This window comes from Phalacrocorax aristotelis, chromosome 10 (genome assembly GCF_949628215.1).
Source record: "Phalacrocorax aristotelis chromosome 10, bGulAri2.1, whole genome shotgun sequence".
NCBI classification, from domain to species: Eukaryota; Metazoa; Chordata; class Aves; order Suliformes; family Phalacrocoracidae; genus Phalacrocorax; species Phalacrocorax aristotelis.
The window spans coordinates 22,333,079-22,354,644 of NC_134285.1; the positions used below are offsets into that span (position 1 = coordinate 22,333,079).

At 37.8% G+C, this 21,566-nt stretch overlaps 1 protein-coding gene across 5 annotated transcripts in view; it reads right to left on the reverse strand.

The window, feature by feature from the left end:
• Nucleotides 1-21,566, reverse strand: part of SIPA1L1 (signal induced proliferation associated 1 like 1) — a 232,340-nt gene that overhangs the window by 42,780 nt on the left and 167,994 nt on the right. For all 5 annotated transcript variants that reach the window (XM_075105743.1, XM_075105742.1, XM_075105739.1 and 2 more), the window contains 5 exons: nucleotides 16,216-16,390; nucleotides 8,854-8,957; nucleotides 7,461-7,618; nucleotides 2,623-3,199; nucleotides 1,220-1,494 (listed from right to left, as the gene is read on the reverse strand). In XM_075105743.1, the coding sequence (XP_074961844.1) occupies nucleotides 1,220-1,494; nucleotides 2,623-3,199; nucleotides 7,461-7,618; nucleotides 8,854-8,957; nucleotides 16,216-16,390 (1,289 nt within the window). The remainder of the gene's footprint in view (nucleotides 1-1,219; nucleotides 1,495-2,622; nucleotides 3,200-7,460; nucleotides 7,619-8,853; nucleotides 8,958-16,215; nucleotides 16,391-21,566) is intronic.

Genomic DNA, 21,566 nt, shown 5'->3' on the forward strand with positions numbered 1-21,566 from the left:
TCCCTGACATGTACTCAATTTTCCACTGACAACTAAAGGACAAATAAACTGCTTTTCTCTCTGCTCCTGATTTTCTACCAGTTACAAAAGGAGTTAATATGGCTCACAGTAAAAACAAACATGAATTCTTCTTTTATGCAAGTACAAGATCTTTGCTCAGAGAGAGTTTCATGTCAATGTAATAAATATGCATTTATGTTCAGCCCCAACCTTAAGTATACATAGATTTAGCATCAACCCCTACAAAGATACTGCCTGATTAGATAACAGCAGTGCAAAATACTCTCTTGGTCTCTCACTGCAAGGAATATATTGAACTTTGATTACTGTACTTGCTGCTTCTTGGCAAATCTAGCGTAAACCTTGAGCTAGCCTGCATGCAAATTTAGTCTATTAAAGATCACTCCCTTTAAATCATATAGCATTTGCAAGATATTAATACAGGATGTCAGGAATATGGGAATCATATTTAGTGATGTGGCTGAACAGTACAGACAACTGCAGAGAGTTCAGATGGGAGCAGTAAAAATTATAAAAAGCTTTAGCGTGAGTTTAGAAAAAAATGGAGGGACTTAATGTCCGATATAGGGAAAAAAAGCACCTATTACTGCTTATTTCTGATCAAACATTTTAAAGCTGTAAAAGCAAATATGCAGTTAACACAAGCCTCAAGCTTAACACAGGTGGGAAAGGAGAAAGATGCAGCAAGTTCTACTACTGAGTAAAGAAGAATTACAATTTGCAGCAAGTTCTCTGGCCAGATCCATACCTTTGATAAACTCTCATCACTTACAGCCTTGCTTATTTGCGAAAGTAGAAGAATGTAAGTCTGTTCATAGCTTTCAAGAATTACATCCACAAACATTGCACACTACCAAGAAATGGGAAAGCAGTGAGGGAAATGTACAATTAATTTTGATGCATCATAAACACACAACTGTCAACAAAAAGTTGCTTGATTTCCGTGTTAAATTCCATGGAATTTAAAGGATACATGAGGGTCTTCACATATTTTATTAAACTGTGTTATTCAATGAATATTTTGTGGAACCTGGAGTCTGAACATGGGCATTTTTTCCTACCCTCCTCTTTCACCTGACAATACTATAATTATACCATGGTTTTTGGAGGTTAACACTTATTCTGCAGTGTTTGTTTCCACCCCCGACCCCATAAATCAAGATATAATTTCAGACCAAATGTAGCTATTACACAATACCTGCGCGGCGTGCAGTCCTCATACGGAGGGACAATGACGACCTTCACCGTTACTGACGTTCTGAGAAGATCAATCATTTGCTCATGGCTCAGAGTGGCTACAGCCACCTTGCAGATTTCCACCAGCCGGCTGCCTTGTCGCAGTCCTGCCTGCCACGCGTAGCCATAGGGCTCGACATCTGCCACAATGCCTTCATAGTTTACGTGGAAACCAAGCTGACCCAGACCATTCCTGCGCAGAGTCATCTCCACTGTTTCACAGCCCTTAGTCACAAGCTGCGAATTGAAACAAAGGCAGAATTTAACACACGGAGAGACTTTCGGTGTTAATGGAGGTTTAACTGCTCCATTTTTGTACAATCAACCAACAACTCCCAAGACAATGGTGGGACACAATCAGGGAATATATATCACAGTCCTGGGTACGTAGTCAGCTGAAATGGGTCTTATAACTCAAACTAGTATTTTCAGTAAAGTCTAGTTAGCCAAGTTCTGCCTTGAAATTTTTACTGAAACCACAGCAATTTCAGAAGATTCATGGCAGCACACTACAGAAAAACACATGGAGTTACACAAGCATCTCTACTTTATCTTTTACACATTAGTAACCAACCATTCTACGTTCCTGGCTGTTTCAGTAAACTGCAAGATTACTTTCAGTCAGAATGTGGTGGCATGCAGCTACTAAGCACAGTAAACCGGGGTCTATGTCAACTCCTCTATATACCATGAGCATGAATAATGTCAAGAGCAATTTAATAGTGCCTGGTTTTCCCTTTTTCCTGGTCTTTATACAACTACAGTTGTGAAATTACAGGAAAGAAAGTGAAACAACACATTTTTTTCATAACTTAATTGGATTAAAAAAGAGCATGAACAGATGTTTTATAGGCAGATACCATGATTCACTATATTTTTAGTTTATCACATGCATTCAGAGAATATCTGAAGGTTGCAATAGGGATTGGGACTGCACCCTGCTGGCAACATAATAAGTCAGTCTCAAAGATATTACAGCTTCATTTCAAACAAGATACAACAAGCCTGTAAAACTGAGAAAGGGAAAGAAAACAAGGAAAAGAAATAAGGTGGCACTTCTGTAGTTATTGTGTGGGAGCAATTAATGCATCTGAAGGCCCTGCTTGCTTTTTTTTCCCCTCTCTCTTTTTTTTAACATATTGAGGAATTTTTTGACGTACACGGAACCAGCTGAGGTTGACTGATATCTGATAAAAGTGAAAGCAATATTGGATTTTGAGAAATACAAGCAGGAAAGCCCTTATAGATTTAATGATAAACAATTAGAACAGTTTTAGGGATCCCACTTAAATTGAAGCCTTACTTAGCCTAGGGGTGAGAGGAGAAAGCAAAGAAGGGGAACCAAACAAGACAAGACTTTCTAACCTCCAGCCTTTTGACGATCTCTTTGATATCATCAATGTTGCTGATGAAGCTCTCCAAAGAAACACATTCACCTCTCTCGTAGAATATTTTGATATTTGTGTCTGTTGAAGTCCACCCTATCACATCGCGACAGGAGCAATTGAACACCACGCTTCTTGTGTCCTGTTCAATGAGGACTACAAACTCATTAGAGATGCCCAGGAGACAGTCTATTTCCATGCCCTTGCTGTAGTCTTTTGCATGGACACTCCATACAATAGCACCAGAACTATAGATCTCTGCTCCCGGATAAGGCTTGGACTTTTCTTTCTTTTTTGAAGCAAGCGAGATGAAGGGGAACTTGCCAGAAGGGTCAATAGGTGTGTTGGTGACATTCTTCTCTGCCAAGTCTTTCAAGTACTCTTGACGGGTCCTGGTGGCCATTGCACGAAACTTTTCTGATTTATGAGCAGCATTCTCTGCATTAATGACTTTGGCTAGTAAGAAGTCCCTGAACACATTTGATTTAGGAAACGTGACACCTTTTGGAATAGGTGGTCCAAAGGATGGTACGTCTCTGGATCTTGTCACAGCAACACTAAAAGAAATAAAAGAATATGGAAGAAGCGGAGTGTTTCACTGTATGCAGATTCAGCAGTTTTTGAATACAGAAAATATTCTTTCCTTTTTCCTTAAGCTCTCAGTTTTTCTCTTCTTCTCTCAGCAATATGCCTTATATTTACATTTTAATCTTGCCAGTGTGGAGATTATGTCCCCCTTACTATATAAACAGAAGGCCACTTATTTCTGCATCTAGGCATTTTTGAGTCATCCTCAGTATCACAGCTTCAAGAGAGCTTCAAGTGCAAAATTGCGCTTTTTGATAAAGTAACCACTTATGTATGGTAGTTCTGAATTCTGTTTGTTTTCAGTTGTCGTGGTTCAGCCTCAGTCAGCAACTAAATACCCCGCAGCCGCTCGCTCACTCCCCCCACCCCTGTGGGATGGGGGAAAGAATCAGAAGAGCAAAAGCAAAAAAAAAAACCAAAACAAAAAAAAACCCCAAAACTTGTGGGTTGAGATAAGAACAGTTTAATAATTAAATTAAAATAATAATGATTATTATATTAATAACAATAATGATAATATAATAAAAAGGAAAAGGGAAAAAGGGAAAAAACCAGAAACACAAATGATACAACCGCTCACGACCCGCCAACTGATGCTGCCTGTCCCTGATGCGTGATTGCTGCCTCCCTCCCCCGGCCAGCCCCTCCCAGGTAACACACTGGGCATGACGTTACATGATACGGAATATCCCTTTGGCCAGGTTGGATCCGCTCCCTTAGCTGTGCCTCCTCCCCTCCTGGCTGCCTGTGCACCCAGCAGAGCATGGGGAGCTGGAAAAGCCCTTGACTAGTACAAGCACTGCCCAGCAACAACCAAAACATCTGTGTGTTATCTCAACATTTGTTTCATGCTAAGTCTAAAGCACAGCACTAGGCCAGCAGCAGTGAAGAAAATCAACTCTATCCCAGCTAAAACCATGACATCGCTATAAATAGAAGATTTCTAACACACCCTATTATAAAGGATAGCTTATAATTCAGCTACCTAAAGCTGAAACGCTCATCTGAAAGCAATGTGAAGTGTATGATCAATACTAGAAATATAGATAAAGCAGACACATTAAAAAGATAAAGACAATAAAGTCAACTCACAAGGCCAGTTTCACTGTGAGAATCAAGTTCCAGTGACTAAATGCATATATATACATCACACTACAGATTGTTTTACATTTCTGCATCAAAACTGTACTAGCTGATACTGCATGCTAGTGCTAGAAGCAGACTCCAGAAATACTAGAAATAAAAAAATTTCTTCAAAGTTTGGATACATGTATTAGAAATAGATGCTTTCTTTCTCAGCTCTTCCTTTTAGTTTCCATACCAAGTGATGGACTGACAATAAGATTGCCTTAGGCCATGCTGAAAAGCTTAGCTATTGTCCCTGGTCAATTCTCTTTTGATACAGAGGTGGTAAGAATTGTTTGTCATCACTGAAGGTCTGCCGTTCCAGTCCAGTATCATTCACTTGGCCTAAATCTGTCCTAAGAAGAGACTGACAACTGTACTCCCTACAGCATTGGAACAAGAAATACTCCAACAGTTCGAATATGATTTACCACTATATCTATAACTAGATCTGGAAAATCATTAACTAATTTTGGCCAGAATATCATGGTAAGGGAGTTTTACAAAGAAAATCAGGATGGAACTGAAACTCACTAGAAACATACGTGGTACTTGATTGGGAAGACTAGCTGGTGTCATTTTCACACTTAGTTCTAACTTATCTGACTCCTCAAACATGATCAGAGAAATCTGCCCAAAAAATCAGTAACTGAGACTGCAGAAATACGAGGAAAGCTCTTTTGAGGGGGAACACAGAAACACCAAAACCAAAAATTAAGTCACCCAATCTTTAACCATACCTTCTGGGTTTGGGTGGTGGTGGGTTTTGATTGTTTGTTTTGATTTTGTTGGTTTTTGGGTTTTTTAAAATTATTTTTTCTGGCAACTGATATTGAAAGATGTCATTGACTGTCATATTTCCTTCAAAGGTAGGCCAATATATCTAAAAGTATGCAACAGGGGCTGCTTATGATGCAACCATCTGACCTGATCACCTTCAGTAGTCCTAAAATGTCTGTTATTAAGAGATAGAAGTTTAAGCGTTAAACACAATTACTGGATGTAATGAAAAACTACCAGTGACATTTTGTTTGATTAGGTTTTCAGTATCATGAATCACAGGACTAAGAATTTAATCTTTAACATATGCTAGAGAAGTTTTAAAAAGTGAACGAGGCCAACAGAGAAGCCAGACTTTTGAAATATCGTTTATCTTAGTTGAGAGGGCGAATCACTGGCCAAGACAGTGCTTGATTTTATTCCTTTTATGTAGTTTTAATATAAATTCCAGTACATTTTTATGCTACATGGCTTCCTGTTTTGTCTAGAATTATGAATCTATGAAACTGTTCCAAATAATTCCATCAAAAAGAGGTCAAACTTACTTTGAAAAGTTTCCTAGAAAAACTCTTCCTAATGGAATATTAGAAATTTAAATCATGTTTGCACTAAGATGACAAAAAGCCTGAAGGATTTTAATCTTAAAGACAGTACTTAGAACATACAATGCTCTGGTGGTCTCCTGTATCCAAATGAACACTCACACTCATTTTTTTCCCTACCTGCTGCCCCTCCCTTAATATTTACGCCTGTAGCATCACTAAAGCTGAAATTCTCACATTTTATTCACTAATAGTAACCAGTAAAGTTCCAGCCTTTGTAGCTGTGAACACTTGAAAAATGAATGTGCTTCAGAAGTCTGAAGGTCAGAAATAGAACCCTGAGATATTTAATTTCATTAAGGTATAACACGTATAAATCTTTCCCATACCTTCCAAAAGGAAGAAATTGAAAATATGCAGCCATATTATTTAAAATAATAACCAAAAGCAGATCTTTCTCTGTGTTTCTAATACCCAATTCCAATGGAAAATGCATCTGTAGCCCTTGTGGATATACTTCCTACTTTCCCTTTACTTCAAAATCAGTTTCTCTACAGAATAAGAACTGAAACATATGTCTAAAAGTTTAAGAACAAGCTACGTCCACATAAATTATGCAGCAGTGGAATTTGTCAATAACCTCCCTTCAAATGAGTATAATCATGAACACACCTACTCCAGGAGAGTTTAATACGTGTACAAAGCTCAGCATCACTTTCAGAAGTGCTGTGTGAGCTTTACCAAAAAGTTATGGGGAGAGAAAAGCCTTTAAATCTGACTATACTTACTTGAAAAACATGAATACACCATCACAGACACACCAGTCTTAGCTCTTCCTCTAAAATAAGCACCTGACTGAGTGGAACACTTAGGTGAACATTTGTGTTTCAGTAAAGACAAGTTAATTTTAAGGCTACCTCATTTCAAGAAAACTACTCTAACTCCATTACTCTGACACTTCATTTTTTAAATAAAGAAGCTTTAAAAAAGTTTGCTGAAATCAGTCAACACAAAAATAAAAACACATTAAGAGTTCAGGATGTAACAAAGGGAAAAAGTTTCATTGATCGTAAAAGAAGCGTAACTCAAACCCATTATTTCTATATGCTTTCCATTTGCTTAAAAAAGTTTATCCTAAATAGGAATATTATCTTGCAATTCTTTACTATATGTTGCTATCAATTACCATTTTCTATTTTAATCATATTGACCTTAAGGTCACTCTAAGATTTTTTTTTTTTTTAATTGCTACATAATGCTCTGAAATTTCTTTGTTGGACTGAAATGAGATAAGAAATGGATATCTCATGACAAAATATTTCAGACAGCCTCCCTTCTTTCTGAACAGTTAGTCATACTTTTTCACTGTCTTAATTTCAAAAAGAGAACATAAGCTCAGATGCACAAATTATCAAACAAAATGTGAATTCATAAGAATCATAATAGAAATACTCTTCTGGCATACCCTTAATGAAGAGAATAAAAGGGAAGAGAGAACAGAATTTTAAAATCATGCTAAAATCCTGAATTTTATACATATACATGTGTGAGCACACATGTGTGTACGCACACATACTGACAGCATTAATTTTGTCATTGGGTGTGTTTCCTTTACATACTCGTGTGTGTCTATATGCTTTTTAAAAAGGGTCATGTGAATACAGAACACAAAATGTCCTCAACCCGTATCTTTTATTATGTTTCCCTACGGATAATGTAAGAGAGGCTGACACCTCCCTTTGCACTCAAATTCCATGTTTTCAGTGAAACTAGCAATAGCTACCTGTAACAAACGCTGTCAGTACAGGGACCGTGCACTCGTACGATGACAAAGACGTGCTGGAAGTGGGATCGAATGTTCTTTGGGCTGAATGGTTGTGCTCCCGGCTCCTGGAAAACTATTGTCACAATATCGTTTCCAATATGTCGTTTTCTCAGAAGCTTTAACAAAAAACAAAACAAAAACCAAACAACAAAAAAAAGAAGATTCATAAGTTAAAACAGTCTTTCCACTATTTTCAATTATTTATTTCTTACTATTATAAATCACTATTCAATTTTTTTTAATTCCAAATGGTACTTCAAGCTGAAAACTGAAACAGCTAAGTATTTATATGATAAGTACCAGAATGTTAGTCATTAGTCTAATAAATTTCAGGCACGGGCATCTTCATTTGCTTAACAATATAATTTCTACATGTAACATTCAGGAAAATCTTGTTAGGGAAAATTTTAAGCTAAATAAAGAGGAAAAAACAACAACAAAACCTGCTAGTATCAGTGTAGTCGGTAATGCACGGAACCTGGAAAACATTCCCCACTTCACACATTTTTACAAGCCAGATGTAGGTTCTATTTCAAATCAAAAATAGTTGTCATTGTCCTTATGACACACTACAATAATTTCCTGATAGGCTTCTTTCAGTAAACCCAAGACTACAGTAAAAGAGAAAGGTAAACTTCAAAGGAGTATAACATTCAGTGTACAAAAGCAAACTAAAAAGAATGCTGTGGTACCTTTTATTGTTAAAGGAAATGTCTATTCTATTTGCAGAAACACAAAATAACACTGCATACACATCATACACAACACGATGGCCCCATATTTAACAAGGCCAGGTACTTCAGAGTAACAAAGCAGGTCAGCGTACACAGCTCTTCAGTATTAAAAAAAAATTAAAACAAAAAAAGGATTTTTTGTCTCATGTCTTCTTGTGTAGTGCTGCGTAGTGCGCTGGACCACCCACGCGTCACCTCTGATTCTGTGCACGGTGCCATTTGCTGAATGCAGTCCTTAAAGTGCAATGGACTTCATGGCAGAAGGCTGAAAATCCTGTCAGGAACACTATTACTTTGATGTAAGATATGAACTCTTGTTTATGTAACACAGATGTGCTACTGGCATTATTGTATAATATTTACATCATGTTTTGGTAAATAATGCATAATTAAACAGGAAAAAGGTCCTACAGAGAAAAATCTACCTATGATGTACCTACAACGATCTCCTTTGCTCATCTTCCTGACACACAGATGGCCAGTTTTACTTTTGATACTTTCGATTCTTTGTTTTCTTTACTAGTAACAAATGGAAGTTGTCATAAAAAATATTCGATAGTTCAGCTACTTTTGAGATGGAGGAAAAATTAATTCTAAATAGGCATGGTCCATCTTACCTGTTGCTTGTTGTTTGGCGTATATGGCAACATAGTAGAAACATGGAACATGATTTCATAGTCCTTGTATGTTGTGTACAGAGAGTGAGTACCTGTTGAATCAGCTTCAGATAAAGAAAAAAGAAAATAAAAGTATTATTTTTAAAAACTTTTAAAAACAAAGTTTCATTATTACCCAAGAAAATCATCAGGCAAAACAAGAATTCCTACTCATCCTTGCTCCTAGCTGAAATGTCAGCAAGTAAAAAATTACCCAGAGCTTATTCACCTGCCAAAGCAAATGACACACACAGATGGCACATATAATTTTGTGTACTTTTCCCAACGAAGAACTTGTTAGGAATCGGGAATTTATATCAGAAAACCCTGAAGAAAGCCTATTTAAGCACGAAAAGTGATACCAAAGTCTGAAATAATTTTCAGACACCACCCGGTATCTCAGGCTAATTGGAATGAAACTGATCTGTAAGGAATGTGAAAAGGACTTCAGGAAGGAAGGTAGACAGATACTGCGAATGAATACCATGTTCTCATGCATAATTAAATATCAATGGACGTATAACCCACAATATATGAGAGAACAGAATGGCTTCTTCTAAACCTAAATATCAGGACTCTAAATTAACTGTAATGAAGTCAGATAAAACCTTCTCCAAAACAGGTGCTTTATAGATAGGAGCAGTCAAAAACCCAAATAGGATGCCAGTATGCTTACAGCTGATGATGAAAAAAAAGCCCACAACGCTGCCATTATGATGCTGGTATATTAATCAAAGGTAATCTCACCCTGTTTGGGGTTCTGGCCACCCCATTTTAAAAGTTATAGAAGAAAGAGAAGGGTTCCAGAAACAGGCCACAAAAATTATTATATGTGGATGGAGAGACTTCCGTGTGGAGGGAAAATGATAAAAACTAGGATTATGAAGTTTAGAAAGAAAAAAGAAGAGCAGATATTAAAGTTGACAGAGTATTGGTTGAAGACAACACGATTACAGGCAAACTGGGAACTTCTGTTTCTACTTTTTCTTTCTCACACAAAAAAAAAGACCGTAAAATGTTCCATTAAAGTAGTAACTCTTTTAAAGCTGAAATAGTGAATATATTCTATTAAATATAACTGCTGTCTACAGTGCAAAAAGCCCATTTTCAAACAGAAATTTAAAAGTAATGAGATTTATATATGGAAAAAAGCACCCTGGTTATTTGAAGTTATAGAAACATAGTACTATATTATATTGTCTCAGCTATTTATAGCAATGTATTTTAAAAAGCTGCTAAATACTACACGTTGGCATTTTTTATTAGCAGAGACATCATGTTACTAAGGATATAATAGTTCTGAGATTTGTGAGGCATTTACGATAACATAAATATATAGTTTATTTCCCCAGATGTTGGGTATAGGCTTGGACAAGACTTTTGTTTTCTGTCAAATTCAGAATAATAAAATAGAGGTAGGTTTGCTGTAAATGAAAGACTGCAACATCTTCCATAAAAAGAAATAGAAAGTTTTCTACATTACAGATGCACAAAGATTTTGCATTTCCAAATCATCTATACAGAATAAAATGGAAATAAGAAAAAGAAAAGATTCCTAGAAACTCATTTAAAAAAATTTCTCAGTTAACGTTTCAAGAAGATTGGGTTCTGCTTTCCAGCACTCAACATTCCATTATGGAAAACTAGCTAACTGCCAAATATTTTCTTTTTAATGCTAATTACAACAGCACAGCAGCTGAAAGGGAATCGCTTCATCTTGCACTCAGTTCACAGCAGCCTCTATCCTCTGCCTGATCATGACAATGCACGTGGAAGGGGGCAGATGCACCTGAAAGTCACCTAAACATCAGCATAACTCCTTATTGTCTTTTTTTTAATCTAACCGTGAATAGGCTAATTTGTATATCACCTTCCCTAAATAGAGCACAGAAAAACATTACAAAAAACTGGAAAGGGGGAGCAGGTGCAAAAAGAAAGGGAAGCGGGTAAGATGACAGGCAGGGGAAGGAAGGCCCCAAAAGAGGGGAAGGGGCCAAAAGGGGCTGGTGGGAAGAGCTAAAGAATAAAGCAATTCTGACAAAAAAAAAATAATGCTAGAACACCACCTATGGATTTAAGCCAAAGTTTCAACTTTCCTGGATGGACTTCATTTCAGGCAGAAAAGGGTTCTTGCTCAGAACAGCACTGCCTCTGCAAACTAAGTAATAAGGCTACAGTCCAAATGACACATTTAGGGATTCCACTTATTTCCAAGTACTTCACAGCTTAAATCCCTGTTATTCAAATCCAACTACAAAGAGAAATTCATATCCAGTACAGACCGTGCAACTTTCTCACCATTCAGATCTCTTCTTTCTTCTAAGTCCAGAACAGTCTTTCTGAAGTACTTCACAATAATTACAGGTGTTTGCTTTAAATCAAATCACTGCCATTACAGTAAAATCCAAGACTGCACACTGGAATACTATCCACCATTTCAAGGTATGAACTGTAAGCCAGCACTGCAATCTACTTTGATTTCCTTGTTTTTAACAGAGGCCCCAGGGATCTACCAATTCATTAGCACCTTTTTTCACACTGAAGACATCCCCTCCTGCCATCAGTTTATGGCATACCTATTGATGCTGCCTTCTCAGTCCAATTACTGGATTTGGTTACTTAGCTGAGGGCTTATCTGATGTTCTTTTCCTTCCATCATTACTCACCTTTAAAAATCCACCTTATTCTTCTGTCCTTCCAACATCTCTCAGCTACCTTTGCCAGGACTGTCTTAACAGGCTCTTATTTAATTTTTTTTTCCAACACCAACAGTGCTCTAAACCTCACTGAAGCCATACGACTTTGTCAGCCTGCTTCTGCAGCAGCTTTTAAAATCTCTGCACTAGAAAACTGTATAAAAACCATTACCAGTAGGAAAAAAATCTAACTCAGTGTTTCAAAGGAAAATGTGTTGCAAGGAACTGTAGGAAAACAACAAAAAAAATTATACTATGAGGCAGGAGAAGGAACAGCCATTGCTACAAACTGCAGCAGTGCTCACAATTAAAGGCACAAGAACAAGCAGCTCTGCCTTATTACTAGTTTCTCCTAGTTACTGGCCCACATTCAGCTCAGCACCTTTCAAACCTGCTCTCCTTCCTGTTATACACAAGGATTACACCAAGCACTCACGTTCAACTTCTGTAATATCCAGTTGTTTTCTGTCCTCTTCCTGAGGACAGAATCCTTTATTTCGTAACATACAAAAGTATTTATATAGCAACAATACAAAGAATGCAGATGGACTCACCCCCATCCACATTTCTGCTTCTTAAGCAACCGAGGAACCTCTGACCTCCTTTGGCTATTGGTCTCCCAGCAAATGTCTCAGACCCAACAGTAAGTCTATTCTTACCTCCGCGTGGTTGAATGTTGTTAAATAGTACAAGTTAAGGAGGTAATCTATCTGTATTATTTCATTAGAAACATTGGGGTTTACTAAAAACCCCTAAATGAAATGTAAATTTAAAAATATAGGGAATGAATGGACTTCAATCTATTTAATATCTCTTGTACTGGTTTTATATTCTTCTCACCATGTCTTAAACAAAAAGTCATGTAGTATAAACATCTAATACAGAAACCTACCATTATTAGCTAAGTTTATAATCTCGTCAAATAGACAACTCATGAACTCCTACAACTCACATTGGTCAATCTCTCTCACTTCCTGCACCAACCACGCCACCACTCTGCTGGACACACACGCCGGATGACCAGGCCTTTCATTATCCCGCTGACCCCATTTACCAATTTAAAATATTGAGAAATAAGACCAAGTGAGGGGGGAGGAAATAAAGCATGCATTACAACTAGAAAATGAAGAAAAATGACTTAAGTTATAATTTGAAAGATTACTGTGATGTTTATTGTTTTACAGTGACGCCCAGAAACTTCCTAGCAACTGCGGGATAGATGACATTTTCAAGCTCTATTTCCTATCCAAAGACTGCAGGCTGCCAGGCAATAGGCTGCTTTCCCTCTGGTAATTCTAGAAATATACAAACAAAACTTTTAAAGTAGCAGCTCTTTTCCACAGTGTCACTGGCAGAGATCCAAAACTAAAGCCCTTGAAGGATCCAATATACTTAAATAGGCTTTCAAATACGATGCATGAGATACCTCCTTTTAAAAATCAGCTCTGTTACGGATACTTACAAATTAGGCCCCTAATTCTAAAAATTTCTAAAACAACAGCTGTTCTGAAACTGGCTTTTACTAGAGCAACTTTACTTTTCTAAATCTGCATAGATTAAAAACATCTTGTGAAAATTTCCAGAGTACATATATGAATCAGCTGCCCTCCACACTGAGAAAAATCTTTCCATCATGTCTTATATCATGCACCTGCTTTTCATAGGTTGCAAAGTATTGTCAAAGGAATAAGAATTAGCAAAGTAGCCTACAGAGCTCTGACCTTTCTTGCAAGTTAATGAACAGACATTTGTTTTTAAGAGCACCTTTGCAATCAACCATGCTGACATTAAACAGAATTTTAATGCAGGAAAATTTCCTGAATAATGAGACCACGAGAACTATTTAATGATAGTGACCTCTAGCAACAGAGGAGCGCAGAGCTAGAAGAGGGAGCAGCTCACCTAGACCTAGCTGTTTCAACAAAACCCTATAAACCTAAGTCATGGTAACAACCACAACCTCCTCCTCTGCAGGCCTTCCCGTGTTTGGGTCAAGGCAGAAAAGACTGACTGATTACTTAGAGTATTGAAGATGTAGACTATTGAAGATGTATTGCCTGTCTGTATTCAACCACCTCTGGTCTTTAGGATTTTGCCTACCACAGGGTGGCTTTTTTTTTTTTTTTTTGTCATTTCCTATGCAGAATAGGCACTAAGGGTTTCCGAATGTAGCTATGCAAAGAGCTTAGCGATATGCCCTCAAAACACCACATTCTCTTCCAGCACTCCCAGTCTGTGCTTTGCGTACCGCCAGAAAGGAAAATCTAGCACCAGCAAGATAAATTACAGAAGTTCGTTGCCATAGTTCACATTTGCTGCTGTCTAAACCAACTCGTTAAGAACTCCTGTATGCTGTGTAGTTGCTCGTTTCCTCAGTGAGCCTGCAGACAACATAACCTGAAACATTTCACCAACTTTGGAGTTCCTAAGCAGATCTAGCTAATAAGATCCATGCACGTGAACTTGGAAACCTTGACTGAAAAGAACATGCAGGAAACCCTTCAGGAGAGCAGCAGATTCCACTCAGAGCGTCCCCCTTGATCTCTGATCACAGTGAAGCGTTCAGGTAAGGGCTCTCAATTTTTCTATTTTTAGATATAGAATGGAGCTGGTAGGTCTACTGGGCAAAGTGAAAAAGACATGTCAGCTCTCAAGATGGAGTAGAAAACCTTCATTACCAGAAGACCACTCTTAAAACCAGGAGAGATTCAGTCAACCTAAAGTTTACATTGTGTCCAACAGGTACATAAAGTCAAAACCTGACAAAAGTTTTCCCTTGAGTCAGAAGCAACAAGAAGGAACTCAAATGTTACTGGAAAACTCTGCTGTTTAGAAGAAAATTTCAAACCAGTGCTTAAGACACAGTTACAGCTTTCATGGGTATATCTCAGCAGATGAGTCAACTCTTAATCATACAGCATTTACATGTACTAGGAACCAGTGTGTGGACTGACACCAAAAATGGTTTTTTTTCAGATGTCTTAAATAATTAAACCAGAAGAAAGGGAAGAGAGCATTTTACTTTAGCTACTGAAAGTAACAGAACGGTCACAATATAAAACCAAAAGCTACAAAACGACAAATATTTTCTGTTTTCTATATACATTTCATTTTTGACCTAGCTTATTTTTGTAACTGATAAAATAACACTTTGGAGCTGCATAAAAGGAAAAAGCAGCCTGAGAATAATTGTGTAATATATTTCCAGTAAAGGCAAGGAAATGTTACAGTAAGGAACTGCCTGGATCTCATCTGGAATTGTGTTTATAAATCCTAGCCACTAAAATTAAAGAAACTGAATTCAAACTCGGACAAGTGCATAGCAAGGTCACCAGGTAATACTGCATGGGCAGAGGGTGATGGGGGCAAGCAGAGAAATCCATGCCTCCCATACCAATACGAGAGACTTGGCTTATTAAGGGTACCATCACAGAATCATAGAGGAGACAACTGCAATGTGTGAATGCACTCAAGGGAGTAAACAGAACAGAGGGAAGATAAGTACTGCAACTAGAAGAAAGCTGGCTCACTAGTAAATGTGTGCAAAATAGGTATTCATTTAGGTTTAAAACCACAGGAAATTTTACAACCCTCTGAGGAGTCATTATTAGGTTGATCAAGAACAGCCTGAGGAGACGGCAACGTGATCCCTGTAAGAATCGAGGACACATGGTAAAATGGTGAAACACTAAAGCATGGCAAGTTACTGTATTTGATAGCAGACCCATGACAAGAGCGCTGTTTTTGCTGCACTGAAGTCGATGAATGCTTTTCAGCTTTCATGAATCAAGTCCTTATTTGATTTCCTTTGCTGCAAGTGAGCAAAATAGCAAAAGATTTCCATAGGAACTGGGTAGTTCCAATACTCAGAGAAAAGGAATAAAGGCCAAGATTTTCCCCTGAGAATTTTAAAATAGATTTACAAATGGAATATAGCATGCGCTAGCTGATAAACAGGTATTTTACAATCTTGATTCCAAAAGTAGGGAATTTCTTTTATAGATACTGTCACCCAAGATCATCTTTCCACCACATTTTTGTTGCAGTATGTCTTACAATTAAAGCTGATAACATAACTGCCAAGTCCAGTTTCATTTCCGTAACTCAAAAGAAAAATCACAGAGGAACGAATACATTTGATAGCAGGAGTAAGACGAAACTGCCTAGAAGAAAAACTACATGCAACAGACACAGCAGGAAAGCAATAGATCAACTTGTCAAGGTGGAGTTACATAGGTGGGTTCGCAAAACTTTTTTTGTGACAGTCTATTAGCACATCATTAAAAAAAATCAAGACATACCAACTGTATTGATTACTCTTCAGACAACACACTGATGATGGATTTGTAATGCTGATAATGGTTCCATACTTACTGGTTTTCTATTGCAGCTTTAGTGAAATTTCATACCAAATTAGTACAAAAATCCCACAATTATCAGAATTGAAAGACCATATGGGTATGGATCAAATTACATACTTGCTCTGCTTCCACTTCTACTATTGAGCAACTACCTTCCTATAGCAAAGAGGTTATTTTTAAGAACTCTCTACAAAAAGTCAGTTAGCAACCACACAATGTATTTTGTTCACTTGGGGTGGGGTGGGGGATGGAAGAAAAAGCCTTACTCTTTGTATCCAGCTGAGCACGATACTTTTCAAATCCCTTGAGTCGAACTCGTTCTCCCAAGAGCTGAAGAAACTCTTCAAAGGCTGGACCTGCTGATTCATTATTATACATTTCCTCTTCTGTGCTTTGCCCAGCTTTGCAGTACATGATACCCACCTTAAGCTGGTAACTTAACTGCAAAGGGAAAAAGAAAATCTTGTATATATATCAAGCGATGCAGCAACTTATTGAATTCACTTCAGATTTTTTATTAAACCCATACTTCACAAAGAAAAAAATACCTAATTATCAGTCTAATTTCAAATGTTAGCCTAGTTCCAAATATTCTCACTGTCTTCCACTATAACTGCCTCGATGATGGCATATTCCATCTGAAGATGTCAAAATGCTTTCCGAAGTGAAGCAAACATTAATGTTCCTTATTTTCATGAGGACAACACTGCAGCTTGCAAGTGGTGAATGTCTTACACTGAGCCACGTGGCAAGTGTTGGCTGAGAAACGTCAGGAACTCGACTCTCACTCTTAGGCTGGTACCATGGTTACTGTGCTACGCTAAACCTTCCCTGCAGAAGGGTAGGGCACAGCATGTGCTCATTTCTTTAAGTGACAAAATTAACATTCCCTCACTTCAAAAGGAAGAGAAAAATTATTCACCTCTATGCATCTTTCAGCAATGTTGAAAAGAGACCATGGCATTCAGCTGGCCTTCTTTGACATAAAAATGCAGTAACAAAGAAAACAGCTAAATTGAAAAATGCTGGTAATACTTTAAACATAATGTTTACTAGCATAGACCTTCAAATATATTTGTGACTTTTACTTCCAATTTCCTGTAATTTGATGCTCGATGTTCCTAATAAAGCAGAAACTGAAGATATTAATGAAGTAATTTTCTATTCAATCATAAATGTGATTCTTCAAAGCAAACTGTCCCCACCAATTCCAAACTGATGCACACACAAAAATACCACATCTGTGCCCGTTATGTCCGGACTGCAGAAACAGAAGCTACAGAAGGGAAGAAAGTAGCACCCACAACCATTTACTGCCATCTCCAGAACCAATTTCACAGGCAGGAACTCTGACTGGCAGAGCGCAGAGTCTTGCAGTTTACGCGTATAATTAATCTAGTAAAAACACCTACTTATTGCAGGGTAAATAATTTTTTCTCCCACACATGAATTTCTGCAGAGGCTCCATTTTAAATAAATACCAAGCTTATCTGCCAGAGCAAAGTCACAAGAAAAATCTACCAAAACTGGCATGAGATTTACAAATTTGGGCTACAGGTTAGTGGGAAATGAAAACAGTTACTTGCCAGGGCACTGGAAGCAAAGTCATCTGAACATACTGTGACTTGCTCCCAAAGCGTCTACCACAGGTCGTGAGACAAAAGGTTTTGGAACCTGCTGTGATGATGTGGACGCACATAACTAAGCTGAAATGCATTAATTTTAACTTATTATATTTACAGCAGGATAATTTAAAAGCCCTCAGAAGTGGTCCTACTCTGCCTCTAATTAACATAAAATTTGAAATTAAAACCTCTGAAAAGTGCAATTTCACTGTATTCTTCTTTTACTAGAAAGGATGAATGGCAACAGGGATAAAGTATTAGCAGTAGGAAAATAAGGAGGGAAAAAAGAAGGGTAAAGATCAACCTGGCTTGATTACTCCCATTGAAGTTAAGCATATGTAATGAGTCAGAGTAGGCTGCTTCTTCCCCCCCTCCCAGAATGTCCTATATTTTATCATCTGATGCAATGATTACCTGACTTGCATCTTCTATGTCCAAATTTCTTATGATAAAATATGAGTACAGCATAGAATCATAGAACACTTTAGGTTGGAAGGGATCTTAAATATTGCCTAGTTCCACCTCCCCTGCCATGACAAGAGATGCCTTCCACTCAATCAGGTTGCTCAAAGCCCCATCCAACCTGACCTTGAACACCTCCAGGAATGGGGCATCCACAACTTCTCTGGGCAACATGTTCCAGTGCCTCACCTCCCTCACAGTAAAAAATTTCTTCCTTCTATCTAACATAAATCTACCCTCCCTCAGTTTAAAACTGTTACCCCTTGTCTTATCAATACACTCCCTGATAAACCGCCCCTTCTTGATAAAGAGACCCTCCTCATCTTTTCTGTAGGCTCCCTTTAAGTACTGGAAGGCTCCTGTCAGGTCTCCCCGGACTCTACTCTTCTCTTGGCTCAACAACCCCGACTCTCTCAGCCTGCCCTCATCTCAATCTATTTCTTACAAAAGAAACATTCACAGGCCAACTTCGAGAAGTGCAACTGAAAGGGGGGGGATCAATTTTGTGCCTTGAATAACGTTTCTATTTCCTTTTCTCTCATTGCTCAATATTTGAAATGGTTTCTGTGTAACTATAAAGGAAATATGCTCTTTCAGCACTAGTGACCCAACCAAAAACATTCGCCTTTAAGAAAAAAAGACTGCAAATTTGGACACCAAAGTATTAACACTTGAAGCAAAGATATTTATTGGTAAACAAATAGCAAGCACATGCAGATTAACGCTACAATTTATTATGATTATTGATTTCAACTCTCCATTCTCAAAAAAAGAAGAAAAATTCAAAACAACCATCAGAGTACACAATACTCAATCCAGATTAGGCACGTGCCATCCATCTGGGGGTTTTGTGTGTGGGTGTTTTTGTGTGTTTGTGTGTGTGTTTGTGTGTGTGGGTTTTCTTTTTTAAACTTTCTGCACAATGACTGATTAAGATTTAAATTTTCTTTTTCTCAGGAATCACAGGAGCTAGATGGGGTTTGTAGGTGGATTTCTATGACCTTTGCTTAGCTAGTGAACTCCATGATCCCACTCAGTGCAAGGTTGCTGCCTCACAGCAGCCAAACTCAGCACCTTCCACCAACAGGGCTGTGTGCGCTCACAGAGAGCCTGGACCAGCTACTGCTGACATGTGGGAAGGGAGGAGAGAGGAAGGGAGAGAGGAGGGGTGAGAGGAAGGGTGGTGAGAGGTGGCACTGCTGTTGCTCCTGCCAGAGCAACTGCCATAGCCTTCTGTATCATCAGTAGCAGGTCCTGTCCTGGACTGTTCAGGCAAAGTTTGCTGCTCAGATACGCTCTCTGTCCGCTCCCAGGGAAACACGATGGATGGTATTTCATGGGACCACAATGCCTGAGCTGCGTTGCTAATAACAAGAGCTGTAATTTTACTTAAAACAAGTTAGGACAAAGAAAACCATTCTCACCAAGCGCACCTACAGTTTTTAAGCTTCAATTTTGGGTGAAGGAAGTCTTTTCAAGGGCAAAAACATAAATGGGGTCCGTAGCATCCATGAGCAACCAAACAACTGTCCTTTATTGTTTTGAAAATATCAGCCTAAGAAACTAAATAAGGATTATGCAAAGAGCACGATATGCCTTCTAGCTGTGTTCTTAGATTTGCTGAACTTCAAACAAAGTTTCATGAGGACAATGTGCGCTGGTATTTCTGAATCAGACAAACCGGATCTGGGGGCAGAAAGGCATGCAATCCCCGTTACTACACCTCCTTCTGATAAATCTAGGGTTATTTGAAGTGTATTAACTCCAAGGAAAAGCTAAAAAAGGAGTGGAAGGATGAATTCTGCTGTGGTAAAATACATACAGTAGCAGCTTAATTTTAAGAATCTAAAAGTATGTACATACTTATCTGTGTGGGAAAAGTGCACACCAAGTATTTGTCTAGCACTCAGTGAAAGACAGTGGAAAGCATATCTTGGATTTAACCAGTCACTAAGTTTATATTATAGATATAGAATTATATTAAAAACTGACTAACATTTCACAGTATTTCTATGAATGAGGAATTGCCATGAACTTCTACTGGAACAGATAAGTAATTGCCCCGATACTTAAGTTTTTAAATCATATTTGGAAGTAAACCTAAAGTAAGTTACCATGAACTCTGCATTCAAGGCAAAAATTAGTAGATGGTAATTAATCAGGAAGCTAGTGTAGCCCTACAGAACAACTGGATTGCTTTTTAACATAGAGCCATTCAAATGAAAGCATTTTAATAAAGCTAATAAAAGAACAGCCAGGTGACAAGCAATGTGGGCCATATGTACAGAACAGCAGATGTTACCATGACTCTAGCAATCTACGAGGAAGTATGGCACACGCAACTTGACATACAACACCAGTATGGAACAGGGGCAAGAAGAACATTCCCATTCCAAAACTGGATGTCATATGCAGATACTGAAAGAATAGAACAGACAGAGCTCAGCCATAAAAGTGATATGAAATTCAGAGAAAATATGTTGCAGTGAAAGGCTTGAAAAGTGCAATCTGTTTAGTTTAACATAAACAAGACCAACAGATGATTTAATCACTGCATAGAAAAACCTTTGCTGGAAAAAAATCTCACACTGAAATGACTCTTAAGATCTAACAGAGAAAGACATCAGAAGTCTGGAAGCTGAAAGCAGATAAACTCAAATAAAGAACTGCAAATTCCTAAATATGAAAACAACCGCTTTAAAGCCTCACTCAAATATAGAAAAACGATAGCCTATCTTAATCAAAAGTGGTGCATGTGAATTTGGCTCAGTGAAGGGGTTACTGGGTGAAAATGGCTAAGTCAGGCTAAGGTCACTTTGTAGTCTTAACTTTTAAATATACGAAACAACTTATTTGCTATATGAAACAGGCACCTGTTCATGCTGTAATGAAACAGTGTGACACTCAGCAAGAAGTAGTGATAAACATTCTGTGTACCTAATTAGCAGAGCAGCTGTTACCCAAATTTTTCTGTTAGCTTGGAATTGATAAAAAAATGCAGCTTCTAATTAGTACCGCGTGCTTATCTTTCTCTGTTAGATGTGTCAAACTGTTTCATTACCACAAAAACAGAAAATACTTTCATGTAGACAGTACAATTTTAACTATCACTTGTCCTTAACGATTCTCCAAAGTTTAAATAGTAACAGAAAGCCATACTACATACCACGCTGTGGGAGCTTAATAACATATAGGACATGAAATAAGGATAATTTAACGTCATGCATTTTTAGACATAACTGATTTCTAAAGCAAATTCTGCTAAATTACTTTCCAAGTTTGGTATTTACTAGAAATAATTTTGGAATTAATTTTAAAAAATAGAACCAATAGATTTTTTTTCTTTGTGAAAATTTTCCCATCAGCACTATTGAGATTGCAGGTTCTTGATGGGCATATCTGGAAGGTACTGATCCTTTAATCCAAAGGCTCACTTATGGAGCCATGTTGAATTAAATTCCATTTTCTCCACTGCTGAAACAGAAAACTTTGGAAAGTGATTCAAAGATACCCTTGAGTCTTCAGGTGCC